This window comes from Vulpes lagopus, chromosome 15 (genome assembly GCF_018345385.1).
Source record: "Vulpes lagopus strain Blue_001 chromosome 15, ASM1834538v1, whole genome shotgun sequence".
Taxonomy (NCBI): Eukaryota; Metazoa; Chordata; class Mammalia; order Carnivora; family Canidae; genus Vulpes; species Vulpes lagopus.
Genome location: NC_054838.1, coordinates 10,944,376 through 10,966,235, shown reverse-complemented (window position 1 = coordinate 10,966,235; position 21,860 = coordinate 10,944,376). Strand labels below are relative to the sequence as shown.

At 35.9% G+C, this 21,860-nt stretch overlaps 1 protein-coding gene across 24 annotated transcripts in view; it reads right to left on the bottom strand.

Moving 5' to 3' along the window:
• SOX6 (SRY-box transcription factor 6) overlaps window positions 1-21,860 on the bottom strand; it is a 585,747-nt gene that overhangs the window by 176,954 nt on the left and 386,933 nt on the right. For all 24 annotated transcript variants that reach the window (XM_041730048.1, XM_041730065.1, XM_041730058.1 and 21 more), the window contains 2 exons: window positions 20,137-20,309; window positions 17,055-17,123 (listed from right to left, as the gene is read on the bottom strand). In XM_041730048.1, coding sequence (XP_041585982.1) covers window positions 17,055-17,123; window positions 20,137-20,309 — 242 coding nt within the window. The remainder of the gene's footprint in view (window positions 1-17,054; window positions 17,124-20,136; window positions 20,310-21,860) is intronic.

Below are 21,860 nucleotides of genomic sequence, written 5' to 3'. Positions count from 1 at the left end.
CATGTCAGAAATAAGGATGCTAGAATTTTCTTTGACTCTCATCTCTGAAGATCTTACTGTTTTTCATATTCAAATGCAATCCAAATCTGGAACAAAGATGCTTAGTCATTAGTTTAAGTGGTTTGGCATGTGTTATTTCTACTAAAACATGACTTCTTATGGAAACCACAGTACCTCTGGATAGCAAGCAAGAATACTAAAAAAAAGCACCTGGGAGGAAATGGCTTTTGTTTTTTTCTTCTCCAAGTCACGCAGTCACCATTTCACACTCTAAGTACCCCTTTCTCATTCCAAGTTAGATCAACATGGCCATATACAGGGCTCAGACACTTTCAGGAGTTATCTATATGCTAGTAGAGCCATACAGGTGGAAATTACACTTTTTTTTAAACTACAAGTGTTAAATGGCATATGAATAATGAGATTTGCTCATGAAGACCACTTTCATAAGTACAATCCAAAGAGTTATCTGTCAGCAGTCCATCATTACAAATAAAATCAATAGTTTCCCCACCTTTTCTGCTGTGCCACACAGAGCCTGTCATGTATAGTGGAATGTTGTTCCCATGAAGTGTATAATATCTGAAGACTTCCTGATTTTCCCTTTTAAAAAATTCAAAATGTAGACTTGTAATAACGTTTTTCAGGGGGATTTTTAAACAAATTCATTAAGAGTATTCTGCAAGCATTTCATTTATTTTATTTCAGAGATCAATTTCTTATAACACAGAAGTTTAGAGATGGTAAAAAAAAAATTTATTTATAGATGAGGCATTTGAGGCCTCAGAGATTGAGATTTGCCAAAGGTTATTCAGCAAATTATTGGTGATCATCAAGAGAACCTAGGCCACTGTTTTAGTTCTAAAATAAAACAAACCAAGTTTGGCCAAAGTGTCTCAATATTCAACATAGTGTCTTCGTAAAAAATTATAAATTCCCCTTTCATTTCTAAAATTCTTCTCTGTAAATAACTTAAATATTTAGTGTGTCCCGTTTTAAAAACATACAAAACAGATAAATAAGGTAATTATCCTTCATGTTTACGTATTCTTACCTTAATAATAGAATAGTTGCCATATAAATATATTTAAATGTTTTTTATAGAGCATTGCCTAAAGATATCAAGCTTGAAAGGAAAAGTACAGAAATTTAAAGATCAGTAGTCAAAAAATAAGATAAAGGGCTAATGATTATAATACAAGTCAAAAGGGGAAAAAATGATCCAGTTTACAAAACCTTAAGAAAATATGAACAGTGTAAATGGAAATATACCTGTAACTTCCTACGTATGCCTCTTCAACAACATGGATTTTCCCCCAGATGCCAGAGTCCACAAATTGAGACAAACTAAACAAATCATAGTTTGAAACACCCACAGAAAATGTTGAAATAAAGATCCCCTCCATATTTTAAGCAATTACTGTCTAAAGAGAGGGTTCACAGTGTTGCCAAGGATGCTGCTTAGTAAATACTTTAAATTCCTTCCACTTGAGAGAGAAAGGATCCAAAGTATATTAGCCTTTCCCCTCCCCCTCTAGTGAATTAATATTCCATGATATACACCACCACTGCTGGTGCGGGCACCTCTTTTCAATGAGCAGAGATCAGCAAATGGCTATTTCACAAAGAATAAAAATATAACCTTGTAATTTTAATGTGTGTTTATGTTAAAAAAAAAAGTGGCAGATCCATGTTAATAAACCTTGCTTAGGGAAAAAATAAAATAGTTGCTAAGCCATGGTGAGTAATTAGCCTTTTAGCATCCCCTTTCTTCAAGAATGCTTCCTCCTGTGCTGGTTCTTTTAAATAGCTCCAGTCCTGGCTGCCTTTGTTGGGCTTGGAAATTGTTCACATATGAGAGAAATTAAGCTCTCATTTAACAGAGACACATGCCTGTCAAGAGCAGAGGAACAAAGACTAGTCCCTGGGGCCTGTTCAGCTCCCAGAGGCTGCCACTCATTCTGTTAGCAATGCTTACCCTTTACAGAATGTGTATAAAACCCAATAAATCATTTCATCCGCTGTGCTTAATACAAGAGAGCTCGGACCATTTTTCAAAGTGTTTTCTCTTTCTTATACAACTTCACAGCTAGTTAGTTAAAAAAGAAAAAAAAAAAAAGACCTCCTATTGGTTTTTTTGTTTTGTTTTGTTTTTCCAAATGCAATAAGACTTTTCTAGTCAAAAAGGTAATGAGAATGTTCCCAAACACTGTCGGCATAAACGGAGAGGCAGTATCGTCTTAGATTTCTTCCCGGATGTCTTTCCTACATTTTATGGTTAATGATGAGAACACCCATTTTGCGAATTACCAGTATATCTCCCAGCTGCTTTTCAACCTATAGCTAGGATGTAGCTCTGGCAAATAGGAAATGGTTAAGGACCAGAACTGGACAGACTTGCTGTCCTATTTAAATTCAATACGTTTTGCCCTTTTGGAACACACAGCCACCATGTTCTTTCAGGGTGGAGATGAAGACTCCTTACTACTTAACAAGGCACCTCTTTATACTAGGAAAATAAAACGGTTTTATAAACCCAATCTCTGTACTGTCCCCCACCTTATCCCCTTACCTACTCCTCCCAATGCCCCACGGGGGAAATACATGGAGGCCATGGCCAGACTTTAAAAGCCTTCCAGCCTAGACTACTCTTGTCCAAAGTAGAGAAAGGGGATTGGCAGTGGGGAAGTGAGTATCTTTCCATAATTATTAAAATAAATACTTTATTTAAAAGTAAAGTGCTTGCTTAACCTGTGTCGCATGTAAAGCAAACTTTGCAAGGATTTACATCTAGCAATGTTAATCTTCCCATTGAAACACTGGGAGTTCCACGGCTGACAGCTTCAATCCCCTAGATGCTGTGAACCCCCAAATAATAAGAAGCTGGTAGCACAAGTAACTTCACCCTGCTCAGCAGGGAAGAAAAAGCAGATCTGGATTTCATAAGTAAAACCAGATCTATACAATGGTTATATGGTAAAGCCCTGCAATTAATGGAAACCAAAAACAGTTCAAGAAGCCAGCACTGCAGTAGTTTCTCCAGAATAGGTTTCACTCATATCTAGTTAGATATTAATCAGATGTACAACTGGCACAAATGCTTTGTGCAAACACAGATAACTGTACAGATGCCTTAGTACAAAAGAAAAAAAATGAGATGGAAGTGCATTGGGCTCTTTTACATTCACATTTATGTATCATTCCCGAATGATTTATCATTTTTCAAATAATAAATTATTTTCATTTTTAAACCACAAATCACGTCCTACAGGCCTTAGCAGATGCAGATGTCAGAATGTGGTAGTACAACGAAATTAATTAAATAACCCTTGAAAAAATAAAACAAAGTTTATTTATAAAAAATGACATTAAGGTGAACTGCCTAATAAGAACATGGATTTGCTTAAATAAAACATTATATGGTTCTGTTTTAGATTCATCCCTAAAGCCCTGAAAGATATTAGAATTTTAGTGAGTAATTACCCTATTTACTTCAAACAAAATGGGAGGAAATCGGAAAACCATATTAAACTCTACCACACATCAGAAATGAAATTCTCTCATTTTTTATCTTGCAACCCAATAAATAAACTGTAGTTGGAAAATTTATTGGGACTGGAAGATGAAACCTAACAAGCTAGAAATCAGGATATGACCAAAAGAATATCCATGTCAATGTTATGCTTCAAGCAGTAAACCCACTTCTAGGAAGCATAACCAAGTAGTCTCCCCTTCACAGCTTAATTGTTCTCAGACAGTCTGAGCCTCACTCAGCACCACCCCCACAGTTAGGCAAAATTCTAACTACTTAACACATCTCTTTTCAAATGAAAATGCAACACTTGGGGTGAAAACAAGAGAGACTAGGAAAAGGTGTTATATGCTATATATGCCACTGACATAATACTACACAAGGATATGCTGTAATTTCCTGCAATTAATACTTTAGCAAAGCTATAAGGATTTTTTTCCAAAAATTATAATATTTCACTTGCAACACTAAAATTAAGTTTGTGTCACCCTTTCCGTTCTATAGCCCTAATGCCAGGAGTTTGTCATTGGCTGTAGAAATGTGTTTGGTGTAGCCTTGAAAGCAGGCATTTACAGGCCCTCTTCCTAAATATATTTTTCTAAGAATCCCCGATAGCCATCATTTCATGTGGCAGGCATTACAAGCCATCACAATACCCCACAAAGGAAATATGAATTTGACCTCATAATTTAAAAACTTTCAATGGTTTAAAATGCAAACATTCCTAGAGAAATATGGCTTTTGCTTTGGCCAAACTTGACATTTGTCTGCAGGTTTCTTAGGCAAAGCTACCCACTACTCTCCATTTTCTAAGGACCAGAGTTAATTCTCTTCATCTAGAGTCATAGGAGGTCAGAGTCACATGGAATTTCTGTGATCATCGTGTACAATGATCTTTGTTCTAAATACATAGAAATGAGAATCATTGTAGAAGAATAATTTTCAAAGGTCATGTAGTTACTAGCAGAACAAAAACTAGACACAGACATCTTGAGTCCAAGCCTAGGCTTCTTTCTGCCTCTCTACACTTCTCTAATACTATTTTGTCATCCAGTTGGGACTGTATTCCTTCCATAGAAGGGAGAAGAACAAGTTTGCTGAGAGGAGATGCATTATGATCTCCATGTCTCCCTTTTTCCTAGGCTTGAAATCATGGCCTCCCTGAGCCAATGGGAACATACAAATCTATGGAAATAATTTATTGTCTTAGGCAAAGATGGTTGGGAAAACAAAGAGATGGAACAGGTATGGATATCAGTAAACTAGCATGACAGTACTGAAAAGATCTGTACCTTTAAATTTTTTTTTCCAGTTATCTGGGGACCAGGTTGTTGTTTTTTTATTATTATTAATTGGAAGCTCTATTTAAGCAACCAGAAATCAGATATAACAATTAAATCATAAGATTTGATGATCTATTGGCGATCACAATCTATTCCACAGGTGATCACAAGATAAAAAGATAGACGCCAGCTCCTTTTCTGTTAACTGCATTTTAAAAAGTAAAATAATGGGGGCGCCTGGGTCTCTCAGTCAGTTAAGTATCTGCCTTCGGCTCAGGTCATGATCTCAGAAGTTCTGGAATCAAGCCCCATGTCAGGCTCCCTATTTGGCAGAGAGTCTGCTGCTCCCTCTCCCTCTGTCTCTTCCCTGGAATCCATCTCCCTTTCTCCTCACACTTGGGCACTCTCTCTGTGTCTCAAATAAATAAAATCTTTAAAAAAGGTAAAATAATAAAAATAAGGTTAATTATAAAAGTGATGCATTCTTTTCTAGTTCTTTTTTATGCCTATTATATAGCTGAGATTATAATGTACTTACATTATTAAATTCTGGATTTTTTCCACCTGATGATATATTATAAGCATTATCTCAAATCATTAAAAATTATTTGTAAATATTTTTAACTGCCCATCACATGAATATACCATAATAAATTTAATAATTTTACTAATATTGAAAATCATTGTTCTTTCAAAGTAAATTTAAATTTTTTAACTTTTTTCCTATACAAAAGCAATATATGTTGGAAATTTTTTTTTAAAACTTAACTAAAACAAGAAAAATTAGTTTAACTGTGATTGTATTACACAAAGACATTTGCCTTAAAGATTATATGCTTAATCACTTGAGGTATACAGTATAGCTCAGAGATATTATATCACAAATCCTGGTCTCTACAATCAGGTCCAATCTTATCAAGAAGGAAAGATACTGTACTGATATGGAAGCTGAGTCTTAAACATAGAATTCGAATTACCTCTTCTACTGGACTGCCAATGGTTTGAATTTCCCTCCCACAGGGGATCCCTATGAATTCCAAAGGTGTACTTCTACCCTAAAAGAGAGACTCTGGAAGGGCCCTGCCAGAGACCAGTGTATCTCTCTACCTACAATAGAACCAAATCAGACAATCTTAACAGGAAACCAGCTGTTGTGTGGAGGTCAACCTCAAGAGCCCAACATCATTTGTCTTTGTTCTGGTTTCCACCCTTGCACTATAGATAACTCTAGCCATGAACTGGAATTCCTCCAATGTTAGCCTACATGTTTGCTCTGTCATTGTGGATCTGACCTGGTCTAGCTCATCTTCTAAGACTAACCTCTGGCTCGAGCCAATAATGAATACTACTAATTCACTTTTCCCCACTCCTCTGGGTTTTTCTTTCCTTTTATAAATGTTTATTTGTTTGTTTATTATTTTTCTTATTTGAAGTAGGTTCCAGGCTGATGTAGGGCTCAAACTCACAACTCTGAGATCAAGAGTCACATCTTCCACCATCTGAGCCAGCCAGGCACTTGGCCCTATAGGCTTTTCCATAGACAGCACACCAGCTCATCTAACTGTGCCTCCACTTCAAACATACATCTGGAGACCTGAGTCTGCACAAAGCATTACAAAGAATTACACAGAGTGGGAAAGAGAGAATGACTTGAAACTACTTTCCTTTTCTTAAACCTCCACTGCTCCTGCTCCTCAGTAAGCAAGGTGACAGATGCCTATTAGTGTGCACACCCTTCCTCTCCATCATCTTTTGCTGTTAAACTCATTCTTCCTCCATTAGATTCATGTTGATTCCTTCAATCCTCAGCCTCCAGCTCCAAAACTGATGATCTGGGAGCCATCATGACACTCCTGATGCTCAGTGAAATGCAAGTCAGGAGGAAGGAGAAGCTGACAGCCACAGAATGAAAAAAGGTCCTTCAGGACAGACAAATACCTGAGCCAGCAGCTGGAGAGCTCCCCTCTCCTTGAAGTTTCAAGCTCTGCATGGCCTCCTCAGGCGCCATTCAATTACATGAATCCTAAAGAGCCCTGTGTTTAATGCAATGTACAGTTGCAAATGACTTCTGCCACAGCCAGCTTCAAAAACACCAAACTAGGACTTACTTCCATCTTTTATCAAATAATAGAGCTTAAAGGGGACTTCTGAGTGACTCAGCAGTTAAGCGTCTGCCTTCAGCTCAGGGCATGATCCTGGAGTCCCGGGATCGAGTCCCACATTGGGCTCCTGCAGGGAGCCTGCTTCTCCCTCTGCCTGTGTTTCTACCTCTATGTGTGTCTCTCGTGAAAAAAATAAATATTTAAAAAAATAGTAGAGCATAAGAATGTTTTCCCATTTGGATACCTTAGTTTCTGACACCATCACAACTTTTGGAAGGGGACAAAAGTTATGAGATGGTCAATTGAAACTAAAATCAGCCTTCTTGGTTTTTTCCCCCTTTTCTAATGAATAATACAACTGAAGAATGCATGAGGAGCAGCCAACTTATGTGTGGCTGGGAAATGAATGATGCTTTTCCAGTACAAAATAAGCCAGGCCTGCTACAAGTTCTTTAGAAGAGTTTGTCCACCTTGTCAGCATGTTTGAGCAGCAGCCAAGTCACCCCAGCAGAGAGCCCTTTCCATCTGCACTCATTGCAGCCACTGTAGAAAATTCAAGCCTTCCACCGAAATGTATGTTCAACAATAGTCATGACTATGACCGGACTGAGGATGGACTTTACCCTCTATTCTGATCTGTGAATTCCTTGACTTTTATTGTTTAATGTCACAACTTTAACATTTTCGTAATGGATCGGGTGGTAGACGAAATGAATTCAGTGTCTTGTAGTGAGACCCTGATACCTTTTGCATCATTTATTTTCTTTTATTTTGAACAAGTAAAAATATCTGACTCTAACATTAATAACTTTGAGTGGGAGTTACCTTACGTGAATTAAAAATGGTTATGTCAGTACATCCTTTCAGAATTTAAAAGATATTTCCCTGTGCTATATCAAGTGTCACACAGTATATCAATTTTTATTTCCCATCTCTCAAGTCTGGTATGCATACTGTTTAACTTCTTAAATTCTAAGTATAGACATAATTCACAAAAGCTGGGCAAATGCTTGACTTACAGGAGATGGCGTACACAAGATTTATATGAACAACTTTATTTTAAACAAGAAGGACTTTTGCATTTTGTGCTGCTACATCACATAACTTCATCTGTGATTTTTTTTAAAGCTATAAAATAAATTGGAAAGGTTCATTTACTATCCCTCTAACTTCACAAGCACTATTGATCTAATAGAAAAGCCCATTTTAGTGTGAAAGGTGAGAATTTGACCCTATTTTCCAGAATAAAATGCCATGCTCCCTTTTAGACAATCTCCAGGCAGCCCTGTCTAATTCTCAGCCAACCAGTTCTGAGTGCCTGATAAACCCTACTCTCCTCTCACTGACAATTGAAACAGTTCTCCTTTGGTAGCCAGAGAAAATTGTTGCTTTTTCTTTTCCTTTAGATTATCATGGTAATAATAATTGTTTTAAGTGCATCCACACTGATTACCCTATATTCACATCACTAATTTCTGGGTTCTAAATATGCATGTGTATGTACATACAAACATACACACAGGTACAAAATATGTATATATATTTTTTTTCTATAAGGTTCTCTGGGATTATACCTAGTATACAACAACAATAATGATGCTGATAGATACTATGCATTGAGCACTTACTAGAGGCTTTATATAATGATCTCTAATCTCACAACAAATAAGGTACTATTATTCCCCATCTTTTAGGAATTAGAAATGCAGGCTCAGAGACATTAAGAAACTTGTCTCATAGCTAGTAAGTAGCAAAATAGATCACTGAGCTAGCTAGTAGTAGAACTGGAATTTAAATGTAACCAATACCTGTGCTAGTTCTAAAAAAAATTTAAATTACATACATGCACTCTGAAATAATGCATCTTCTCCTCTATACCTCCTACTTATATGTACAAATCTAGCTCAAAGGTGTATTCTTATTCATACATTACACATATATATCAAGATATAGTCAATTTTATAGGGAAATTTTAAAAAACACATAAAAATACATAACAGGTTGATTTCCTGGGTCATTTTGTTTAAATAGTAACTGAAAATTTATTTTCTAAAAGTTTTTATATTATTAGGAAAGGCTATGCTTCATTTATATTTTAAATACTATCCCCCAAAGGAAAAAAATATTCTGATTTCAACACAGTCCTGTTTGCTAGTATACTTATATATACATAAAAATCAAGTTATTAGAACAATTAACTAAATTTATTTAACTTATTTAAACCATGATCTATTAAAAGTTAGTAATATAGCTGTGACTAAAGTCACAGGTATATTTCAACTGCTAAAAAATTATTTGTTTAAGCTATGCAATCCTGTTTATCTAGATCTAGATCTACATCTATTACCTAACATCTATAGATATAGATAGATGTTAGGTAGGTAGATAGATAATCCAAACAACTCAGAGTTCACATTTAATCATTTAGTCTGCATTACACTGTATAAAGCAGTATTTCTCAATCTTGATTGTCCTCTAGTATCATCTATAGAGTTTTTAACAATCTTCCACTAGGACCATACCCTCGGCCAATTAAATCAGAATCTCTGGGATGGAACCCAGGCATTGGTATTTTTAAAAGGCTTCCAAGTGATCACAAGATACAATCAAGATTGAGAACAACTGGCATCAAATGCTGTCACTCACTGCTCACTTTTGTCAGCTGGAGAAGGTAGCTATAAAGAAAAGTATTAACATTAAGGGTGACTGACCCTCAATATAAAGACCTAACACTTTAAAGCCCCCAGAAAGTAAAATAATTAACTATCTAAGAAGTTTATATGTAAATACCAAAAGAGTCACTCAGCCATGAATACATTTCATACTACACTATAGAAAGATTCCAATTATGTTCTTTTTATCTCTTTCCTTGTGGGTATATACCCACAGTTGTAGTAGTTCTGGTATATAAACTGATTCTAATGGCAAATCTTCAATTTTTTTCTGTTTAAGGACAAAGAAAATGTAATGAGATTTTAGATGTTAGGTATTATTATCCACATTTTACAAACTAAGAAACTAAAGTGCACTAAGATTTATTCAAGTCACAAAAAGGGCAAATTGAGGCACAACCTGGAATGTTGGAAATAGCACTGGACTAAGGAGTTGAGAAAGTCAGGTCCCACTCATAGCTGACAATATTTAGCTTTTTAAGCTTGGACAAGTCTGGAGTTTCAGTTTTTTCTGTAAAGTACAGGATTTGGACTGGACAAAAAGTTCCAAAGAAATTTCAAAGAAAAACAAGACTGGGGATATATATATATATGGATATATATATATATGTGTTTGTATATATATGTGTGTGTATATCTCTATCTATCTATTATCTATCTATCTATCTATCTATATGTCTTATTTTACCAAATTACTGGAAAACAAAAAAACAAAGTTTATACCATCTATTGTCACCTTTACTTCATAAAAAGAAAAGGCATTTTAATTCCATAAGAGGTTAAAAAAAAAAACAACCATAACGTCAGGATTTTTTTAAATATCACTTAATGATAAAATCACAATATAGTCGTCTACAAGGAATAGCTACCCAGCCTCCCCTCAATGAGCAAATGGGAATCATGAGGACCTCTAAATGATGTTTCCAAGTTTAACCTTCTATTAAAGTGGAAGCAGAGTAGAAGGGGATCATTTAATACCTCTTACTGTAATGCTTTTTCAAAGGTTTCCCAAAATTTATCAAGTCACACCCAAGTACACAACTATTATTTGCTTAAGTTTCTTATTTAAATTGACTTGTTTTTGCTTAAATACATTTATTTCAAAAGGGAACTTCATATCACTACCTCAAATAGAAACCTAAAATCTCCTGTCATAAATACAAGATAAGCAGATAAGTATGAAAAACTAGTTTATTTTTATTTTTATTTTATTTGTAGCTAAATGCTTTTGCCTCCAAAGACTCTGAGACTAAGATGCTCCCTCTCTCTCTTTCTTTCTCTGTCTTTCCTTTAGAGAGAGATTAGCACATCCTAGAAAGGTATTAAAGACTAACACTAAACTGAGCCCTCAATGTAATCAAAGAGATCAAGAAAAAAATAGAAGAGAGCTGCCTTTTCCCCATGGGATTGATTCAGTGTTACATAATGTCACATGCCCACACCACCTGGATCATCTGCTCACTCTGCTCCATTACCCTCCTGCCTCTGAGGAGGTCATGTACTCTTCCTTTTTCATTAATCCTAGAAAGAAGCAAAGACTTTGGTTTCCCGGAATTTTTAGTATCAGTAGTTTGAGACAGAGCTGGGGACTGGTTTCAGAGATAAGTATAAGCAGGGTAGGGTCACCTAGAGAGGGTGGGGGAAACTGAACCGCAATGCCTGGAAAGCACTGAGATTCAGGTTCTGGTCTGCTGAAAGATCTTTGCCATAGGCCACATTTAGAAAACACGTAGCAAGCTGATTAATACCTCCATACAGTAATTCATAGGATCTGGGCAAGCATCACTTATTTTTAGAGCCACTCCAACTTTAACAGTCTAGCATGGCTAACATGGAGTTTTTCTAATCCCCAGATAATTTATATTTTTAGTTGTGAAGGTCCTTGCTATTTATGAATTATAGCAGCTTTACCTATTCTTTATAATTCAGAAACTTCATTATTAAAATGTTTGAAGCAAGCTATGGAGCATCTATCATTACTTAAAAAGTTAATTAGATTACATAAAAGAAATAATTAGATTTGCATTTTTATCTTGGTTTTAAACTTCCAAAGAAGATCACAACAGTCTGCCTGTGGGCAATTAAAAACAGCATACAGCAGAGAAATAGAGGAGACAGGGTCTGTTTTTCCTGGCTAATTCATGATTGAAGATAGAATTACAAAATATTTTAAGGGCTTGCTGAAGCTGGGGGCTAATCCTAGACTTCTAAGCTTTGTTTATAACTCTCATTTCATTGCAAGAGAGTATCAGATACATGTACAGTGCCAATAGTAGTATCAAATTACTTCCAGTGGGTTTATTTAGTCCTGTTCAGAGGCTGTTGGAAGGAGATTCGTTACCTGATCAATAACACAAAAAAGAACTATTGGCTGGAGCCAAAACAGGAGCACTGTAATTGCTTTTTGTTTATCAATGCTAAATACAATTAACAAAGATACAACATAAGACAGAGGGACTGCGTGAGACTACAGGGCTCCTGACTTTCATCAGGCTTACGTTGGCTCCTGCAGCCATCTCCAAAAGACAATAAATGCCAAGGTCCAGCTCTTAAAATTAGAGGTCACTTAGATACTTAATGATGAAGCATACCCTCAAATATATATCTATTATTATTATCCTAGCAAAAAATTAATTAACCAGGTCATACAGGCCATGAAGGCTAATGTACAAAGTAATTATTTCTGATCTTTAGACAACTACTTCACATAAAAAGGTAGTCCTTATTCAGCTCAGCAGATAACTGAAATGCCTATAGTTAATCATATTGAAGGAAACAATAGGTAAGGTTTATCTCCTTTAAAGGTGAGAGTACATCTCAAATTATTCTGTTTAATAGTTTTAAGAATAATCATCTCCTTTCTTGTAATATTAGCATCTCTCCTGGTTACCAGACTTGAAGAGGAAGAATGCATATTGAATGGTGGGTGCTCTATCTCATGACAAACACACAGAGACACACAAAATATATGAAGAGTACACAGGAATATATTATAGTCAAAATAGAAAATATACTATGTCTGAAAAATATTCATATACTCATATACAGAGTGAAGCTTCAGGAAGAAAAAAAATAAATGTTTATGTTGTAAAAAAAACAACCTATATTACAGCATTTAAAACAGAAAGCTTTCAGAGGAGACAAAGAGTATGTGGAAAGCAGCAGCAATGGCATTTAGTTCAGACCTTCCATAGATGGAGTTTGCCATCTGATGCATGTATTAAATGATGAGGAAAGGGCAATGCATATTATACATTAATCATAAAGATTAGTAATCATAACGATTAACAAGAAGCTAAGAATTTCAAGTTTCATAATTATACTAAAAAAGGCATGTGTGTATGAGTTCACTAAATTGTTGGCTCTGGCCCAGGAAGCCAAATACCCAAATAAAACCCCAACCAGCAAGTCCATTGTTAGGAGACCACTGTGGTTCCATCAGTGATGTGAGGAGAGGATACTGCCTGTATGGCACACAATATAAGCCACTTGAATAACTCTAAAATTGGGGGTTGAAGAGACATGGATAATGGGATAACACCGCTCATGTCTGGAAAAGCAAGTTTCTCATGGAGATATTTTCATAAGCTGAATTCTCTTCCAAAGATTAAGTTTTAGCAATAAAATGCCATCACTAAATGTGTTCCTAGTGATGTGCTATTGAAACCAAAGAATGTGAAGAATGTGGTATGTTGTGTCCATGAAGACTATCTTCTCTAGATTCAAAAACCATGACATGGTCAATTGAGGTTGAATAAATAAATTTATGGATGGATCAAGAAAGTAGTATTTATAAAGTATTTTCTCCTTTGCTTAGACTAGTCTTATATTTAGTGGTTGATTTAAATATTGTAAATATACTTTGATATGTCCAACAGACTAAAAGTGAATTTTGTTTACTGGCCAACATAATTCATAAATAAAATGCTTCAAAAGACTAAGACACTCTAGTGCAACAGTAGAAACAAAAAAAGATAATGTTACTGAAGCAATTATCTGTCATTTGGAATTAAAGCATGAGAATCGACATTCCCAATTCGAAGGGCCTATATTCCACATCTATTATTTTGGCTTTCCATAGACTTGATGAAAACTATGCTATTTCTGTCCTGGAAATATCAAAAATGTCTAACTTTTTCTGGGCTTTATATCGGGGGAATTACTTAATATGAAACAAATTAGAGGAATCACCATTTTCCCCAAAGCACAAACAGAGGGATTTGAATTCACTAAGCAAACAGCCTCCTAAAAGATCTGTTAATATTAAAGCATTTTAATAATCATTTAAAGTTATTACCCTGATTTTTTAATGGCAAAAATTGACTCATCAAAAATATAAAAACACTGGTTCACAAAATCATTCATCTGACTTTCTAAACATGGCTTACATGGTATCTCTCTCAAAATTTAGTTAGGATTTATTAAGGCAAAATTATGTTAAAAATTCTACTTAAGGAAGAAAAATACATAAATGAAATGGTTTTTAAATACATGTATAAGTTTTGAATGATTTCACATAAAATAAGTATGAGGACTTTTATAATACTATCTTCATCATGCCTTTTCCTATCTCTAAGGAAAAACACTGCTTTTCAAATTGTGTAAACCATTCAGGTTTTCATTTGTCTCAATTATATTAGGCCTAGATGTATTGGTATGTGGTTATTACAAGAGGTTAGACACTCTTCTCTTTGTTTCTATTACAGCTTGCAAATTCTGAAACAACACTGAATCACAAGTCAGCATTCTAAACTGGAAGTAGAGAGTGATCGTGAATGTAACCACTTGATCCTCATGATCCATAGCCAATTGCCATGGCTTAATCTTGCTAACCATGTTAGCTAACAGGTTCTAAGACCCAAGATTTAAAGAGAAGAAAGAAGGTCAAACTTGCACAAATTGTCTGCACACATTTGCTTTCAGAAGGGAAAGTAGGTTTTATGCTTACCTTATTTTTACTCTTTGTTCTGTTTTGTTTTCAAAGGGAAAATGTTTCTTTCATGATGGAAGAGGCATCTCTTACATCTCATATTTTGCTCAAAAAGTATACTAAAACTGGCCCAACAATAATCTCTTCTAAATTTGATCGTGACAATAGCTTGTCAAAAACCACATTCGAAAACACAGTTAACCCATTTCCCATTCCCCCCAAAATAAAAGTCTGAATATCAAAGTCCTGCTTCGCAAGTGTCAGAGATGAATATGTTTTGTGTAAGGAGTGTTTTCCAGCATTTGAAAAATGCTCTGAATGGTCTATACTGATAAGATAAATACTGACAAGACATGAAGTAACGCAGTAGCTCAGGACAGAATGAACTATAAATACAGGTTATTGCTTCCTGTTATTTTTAAAATATGAATCCTTATTATAAAGATTTCTGCATTTCTAAAATGAATGCAACTCTGACATTTTGAATCTCTCTGATTTTGTAATTCATACAGCTGAGATCAAGTGCTGATTAGCTTCAATTTTTAAAAACTTAAACAATAAGAAATAGCCACAATTTTGAAAGCAATTAAACTTCTATTAGAAAACTTGGAAAACAATTTTCCTATCTTTTCAAATTGAACATTCTGATGAATAATATTTTAACTTCATATTCTATAGTTTTTTGAAAAAGGCATCAATTTCATGTAGTAAAGTTACAACTATAACATCATGTGTACCTCAATAAATACTAATAATATTTCATAAAAATGCTCTGAAGTGATCTGGCTGCTATTCATCTGACATCCTCAGTACCACAAAGCAAACATCAATTAAGACAGCCACTTAATATAAACAACAGTGGGCTGAGAAGTGAAATACATTCAAAATAAATAAAGAAGTAAGTAATAAAGATGTAGTAAAAACAATAAGTAAATGGGAAATCAGGGAACATCTCAGGAAACTTCTTCCATTCATACTTTACAAGTAGGAGAAACAGAGAGAACTAAAAGACCAGGCTATTTAACACCTACAGAGTTCTTAGAGAGGAATCTAGAGGAAAATGTAGGAAACCACAGGCTAAAAATCTTGACCTTAGCAGTAGGAGACACACTGAAAATTCTAATAAGGGCAGAACCAAGGAACACCTGGACAGTTACTTAATTAAGGATCTCAGCATGAGTCATAAAAGAGATATCAGGATGAGAAATTATTCCAAGATTTAATTGTAAAAGTAGACTGTCAAAAATGCCAGAGACATTCCATCTCCTCTGTATTCGGACTCTTTATTTTGAAACATATACACTTGCTTATGGAAGATAAATTAGAACAAACTAAACAAAAACAAAGACACTGGATAAAACCTTTGAGTGAAGATAGCAGGACAATATGCCAAATAAGGTACAGGTATACCAAAATGGTACTTTAAAACAGAACACCAAGTATGATTAACAAATGAAGCAGGGCTCTAAGGTAAAATCACTGGCTTTCACCAATGAAAGAGTAGAAGAATAAACTATGACTATATGTGAATGATTTTTTTTAAAATAGAGGAATGTGTAATATTAAACTCAAGCAAAGGCATACTATCATTCCCAACATACCACCCCAACTAGGCTGACACACAAATCACAGAGGTTAGAAAATATCCACAGCAATCAAGGGAAAGCACAGAGGCCCTGGCAGAAAGATGGAAATCTGGGATGAGTATTCCTCAGGATTAATCACTAGACAATTGGTTCCGTATTCTATGGTTTCCTAGAAGTCACATAGCTATGTTCCTTTTCAAAAATGGAGGTCACTTCCCTTACCTATCTCAGATAGCTGTTAGTTACATTAGCCATCAAGTTCTAAAGGAACGTCAGAAATCAGAATTCCTTCCTAGGCCACTGTAATCATGATCTATGTACCGTGTTACACTGCCACAACATAAAAGGGATTTTTAAAATTGGGTTACAATTATTTGAGAACAAGATTTTTTTTTCCCTTTTTAGACTATAAGCTCCTTGAAGGCACATAATTATTCATTGATCTTTCTACTCCCCTCAGCTCCTAGCAGAAATGCAGTTCCTATTTGCTAAAGAACAAATTAATCATTATCAATCTTTTCCCAGGTCATAAGACTCTTCTCATAATTGACCCAATCAGGCAATCCTAAGAAGTGAATAAGCCTCAGCTTTTCCCTGTGATACCATTAAATGGTAAAATACGAAGCAAAAAGTGGTTTGTGGCAATAAAAAGAGCACGTGTGTGCTACCTTTGAAACAATTTACTTTTCCACTGGGTTGTGTTGGGCAAATGACAGAAGGAAAAAGAGATATAAGGTTTATTCTCTTTACACCTTACATCAGAAAAGAATGCTTAGACCACTGTGTGGTCGATGTTTCCTACATCCACTTATACAATTGTATACAACATCCTTGAGTAACAGCCCTATTGGTGCTGTTGACAAGAGAGGGGTGCATTTGCAGCATTTTAAATTCCATTTGCAAGGAGGAAAGTAAGTACAACCAGCCGAGAGTAATAAAATACACTGACCTGGATCTGTTGCTGCAGGAGATTAATTTTGTGCTGCTGCTGCAGAAGTTGCTGCTGTTGTCTTGCAATCTATCAGAAATAAAGTTTTGTTAAGTTCAAATGAAATGCTTGCACCTTTGCCATTACCCCAGGTATCTCTCTTGGAATGACAAGAATGCTTTAGGGCACTTCTGTGTGAAAGAGTTCCTATAAAATGAGAGAGGCAGACTTAGTAAGTTGGAGAAAATGAAAAATTTCAAACAGGTGCCACCTCTCTGCTTACCCCCTAAATCTTTCTCTGTAGGTGAACAGTACTCCTTGTATGACACTTGTGAACATATGAACAGTTCATCCATATCTGGACTGCTCATCTGGAAAGAATGGCTATGTGGAAATCTGATCTTTGGAGAATAAAGACAGGAAAACTCTGGCTACATTTTTCTCAAGAGCTTAATTTGGATGTAAAAAGTAAAATCTGTAAGCAAAGACAGGAAAGAACTTTCTATTACTTATGGTCTACTTTGGCCTTTTCTGAAGGAAAGATTTTCAGAACTGATAAAACTTACAAATATTGTTAAGGGAGTGCAAAAAAGAAAAAAAACAACAAAAAGTCAGAAATCTTTTTGTTGTGGATATCACATGTACAAAGAGTTTTTTAAAAACAAAATTTAGGGATGCCTGCGTGGCTCAGCAGTTAAGTGTCTGCCTTCAGCTGAGGGTGTGATCCTGGAGACCCGGGAACGAGTCCCATGTTGGGCTCCCTGCATGGCGCCTGCTTCTCCCTCTGCCTGTGTCTCTGCCTCCCTGTGTGTGTGTCTCTCATGAATAAATAAATAAAATCTTTAAAAAAATAAAAACAAAATTTAATATTCATCCACTTATCCTTTTGAGGGTAATGTGTTAATTTTAAAGTCCAGGATCCATGTGCAAAGTTTATATTCCCTTCCTTCATCCAATAGTCATATTCAGCATGTTAACATGTCATCTGGTCTATAAAAAGAAATATTAACCACTCAATGAAAGCCCTGTTGAGGGCTGAATCTGCCCCTCAGAGGAGCAAACAACTTCTTCAGCATAACGGTATTTAGTATAAAACATAAGTTAGGCATCAGGCTGTCTATTGCCTCAAAAACTGGAGCCCAGTGAGATGCCCCTTATGAGCATACATTCACTGCCAATGTACGATGCCAGACAGAAGAGTGGCCAGAGACTACTCAAAAGGACTTAGTTTAGTAATTCCCCATAGGCAAGAGTTATGGTTTTTTCCTTCCTATTTCTTCTATTTCCAAAAGCCACTATTCTAGAATGGGCCATCTTGGAAGTAGAAATGAATGCAGATAAGCCCTTAGCTGTATATTTGAATCTTTTTGACACTTCAGCCTAGAGCAGAGGGAAACACCCAAATCACATTTTGCTCAGCCCAAGATAACAAAAAATAGCAGTCTACGCCTAAATGTCGCTTTGTGGTTTCTGGTAATGAGTGGCTCAAACTGGAACTCATGATAAAGCTGCCCCTATCACAGGCTAGAGTTTGAGAGATGGGATTACTCCTTCCCAAAGCTATATAAACAAAATGGAAACAGTGTCTAATCTGATTGGAAAGGCCCAGTCTTCTTTGCCACCATTCAAATCAGAAATGGACAACTCGGCAACTCTAGGTATAGATGCTGGAACCTCTGAATATTTATTTCCCCTTAGCAAACCAGTGAAACACTACTAGGCATCTAATATTGATGGTCCCTCCTAAATGATAAAGTGCTGCATAGAAATGCATCCAAAACACCACAGTGCAATTACTATCATCCACTCTAGACGTATGGGTTTGACACAGTGAAGTATGGTACATAAGCACCATGTGGCTCAAATTCTGAATTTTATTTGCCAATCGGTTGAGCTACATGCTCGCTTCATTGAGCATGACAACCTAGTTTTAAGTGTCATTTAATTTTCATTTTGAAATATAATTACAAAGTGTTCACTGTAAGATATCACTCGTCTGCAAATGTGTCAAGATTAATTTGTGCTAGCTTATTCACAAGTGTCAATAGTTAATTACTGTGTCATCTCTGGATGGCTAAATGACATTCTAACTTCTGATTTTTTACAGTGTTCCTTTATGTTATTTTCCATTAGGGGCTGAGTCCATATTCCTACATGTGGGCAAATATTCAAGCATATAAAATACCAGACGTCACAACTCATTAAAATCAACAGAGCATATATTGCTCTATATACCCCTATAAAATACATTTAACTGAAAAGATAATTCCAGTAATAATGTCAGATTCCTAAAAACTGCACATTAATTTGGGTCCGTCTGATCTAAAGCATCAGGGACTACTCTATAGGATCATTGTTGTTAGATTAATGTACTCTTATGAGACAGGAAAAACATTTGGGAAAGTGATTTATTTTTTAAAAGATACACATTTAAACTCCTATTTTTCCTCCTTTCTCACATCTAAATCAATGGAATCAAATTCTTAGAGGAGCCATGTGCTAATCTGTTTTCAATGATTTACCTATGCTATAAATAGAGTGACCATATAATTTATAGGATTTATCATTCAAACCAGGACAACTTTTGCAAGTGAATAGGGGGTTATTAATAATTACTCTGGAAAACAGGCATTAGCCAGGGCTATTCTGGGAAAACTGAGACCTATGGTCACCCTAACTCTGAAGTCAGAGAAAATCATTGGACCAGTAAGTTTAAAGATCCTCAAAGTTTTTCTAGACCAGGACCCTTCCTTTCTGGATGAGAAGAGTAGGGCCTAGAGAAAAGCAGCTTACTCTTGGTTAAGCTACACTAGGAAGACTTGTGATGCCTACGTGAATAAGTCCCTAAGTAATTAATCAAATGCAAATGTTCTCGGACAATGTTATCACTTCAGTTATGCCCAGTTGTTGTGATGCCTCTCTTTGTCCTCCACATATGATCTCACTGTTCTTTAAGATCCTGGATTTCCAGAAGGCTTCTTCCTTTCTTTCCTTCTTTTTTTCTTTAGGAATGCTTATGACAAATAAACCAATCAATGTGATTACTCGCTGAGCTTGGCACATTCCACATCTCCAGTTCATCAGCTCCTTTTGCAGGGCTCACCTGTTCTTGCTGTTGGCGAGCAAGGTCCATTTGCTGTCGTTGTTTCTCAATTTGTGAGGCTGCCAGTTTTTTCTGTTCATCATGCGCTGCCAGGAGCTGCTCCCGTAAACTGATCAGCTGGGTAATCATAGTAGAGAGCTGCCGTTCTTTTTCTGCCAGGCTCTCAGGTGTACCTAAAATGGAAGTGAGAAGATATCTCACAAGTTTGAGAAAAGTCTGAATGAATTAGGGAAAGGGGGAGGGCAGATTTAGAGAAAGGCACTACCCTAAGACACCAAGATCTGGGACAATTGGAGGTTACTGTGAGTATAGGAACACTAAAGAATGCCAATGGGATGAACACCAGAGTTAGTCATTTCCCCTGCCAAGATAAAGAATCATCACTAATAAAATTCGCACTCTTCCCTCTTGCTCTTTAAAACAAAACAAAACAAAAATCAGAACTATCCCCATTGTCACCCTTTTACCATATTCCTCCTCTCCCCACCACCCCCTTTACCCCTACCCAAATCTATCTGATCGAGCTAGGAAACCTATGATATGTAATATCAAAGATTAGAAAGTACGGGTTGTGTTAATATTCTATAATATTAGTAATCGTTACCCTCAGTGACTAACACAGGATTTAAGACACAGTAGGTGCTTATCAAGTGTTATTTAAGGAATTTTTCAATCATTGCTCTCATAAAACTATTCTATTGTGGAAAGACCTATGTCTGAAGTCAGGAGTTGTTCTCTTGGCCATGGAGTTTTATAAAAAGGGTGGGGAGGACTGCCTTGCCTCAGGTAAGAAAGAATCTGATTTTTTCTTTCCCCTATGTGAGTGGATCAAGCTAAAGTTTTCAAGTTCATCCTTAAAGGCAACAATGTTGCTTGGAGGGCTCCCTCACCCCTTTGTCGTTTGTCATTCTTCAAAGGTAAAAAAACATATTCGAGGTTGAAAAGGTTATGCATAAGGATGTGCTGTTTAATGAATATGATGTCGCTGAACACTTACGGTATGCACTAATGGTGCTGAACAGTCTTTTTATGGGTAAATTGCACAGCTCTCCTAAGTAAAGGGTACAGAATCCTTTTGTGAATCTAAATTAGAGTATTTACCACAGCATAAGATAAGAATTTCAACCCACTGTATTTGAGCCACACAGGTTTCATTATGAAGAAATGATCTATGATTTGAAAGCTTTTCAGAAAGATGCCACCAGCTGTCAAAGGGGACAAAGATTGCCGATTTTTGTGTGTGTGGAAGAGGAGACTTCCAATCTCCTTATGAAGCCCCCTTCATTCCTGCTAAGAAAGCACCGTGACAATCTGAGAAACTAAAAATATTTCAGTTAGGAGTGGTCCTATCCTCTGAGTGGCCCCATAGAGAAAGGGAGACGTCAGAGGATGCTGGCTAGAGCTTGTTAGTATATGATTCCCAGAAGGTAAGATTGATGTCAGCCCAGAAGTTACGACACTTAGGACTACCCTGGGGTTCGTAATACCAATTCATGTCCTTAAAAAATAAAGAAACAAATGATCGATATCCTTTCATATTCTTAAAAATTCACTGAGTTGAAAGATGGCCTAAAACCAAAATTAAAAGAAAAATAAGATAGTGAGATGATGTTAGAAAATGTGTTAGAAACGTAATAAAGGCACAAATATTATATCCAGCTGTTCTTTCAAGCTACTGGAACTGATTTTTTAAAAAATAAGTTTTTATTTCAGCAATAGGAGTT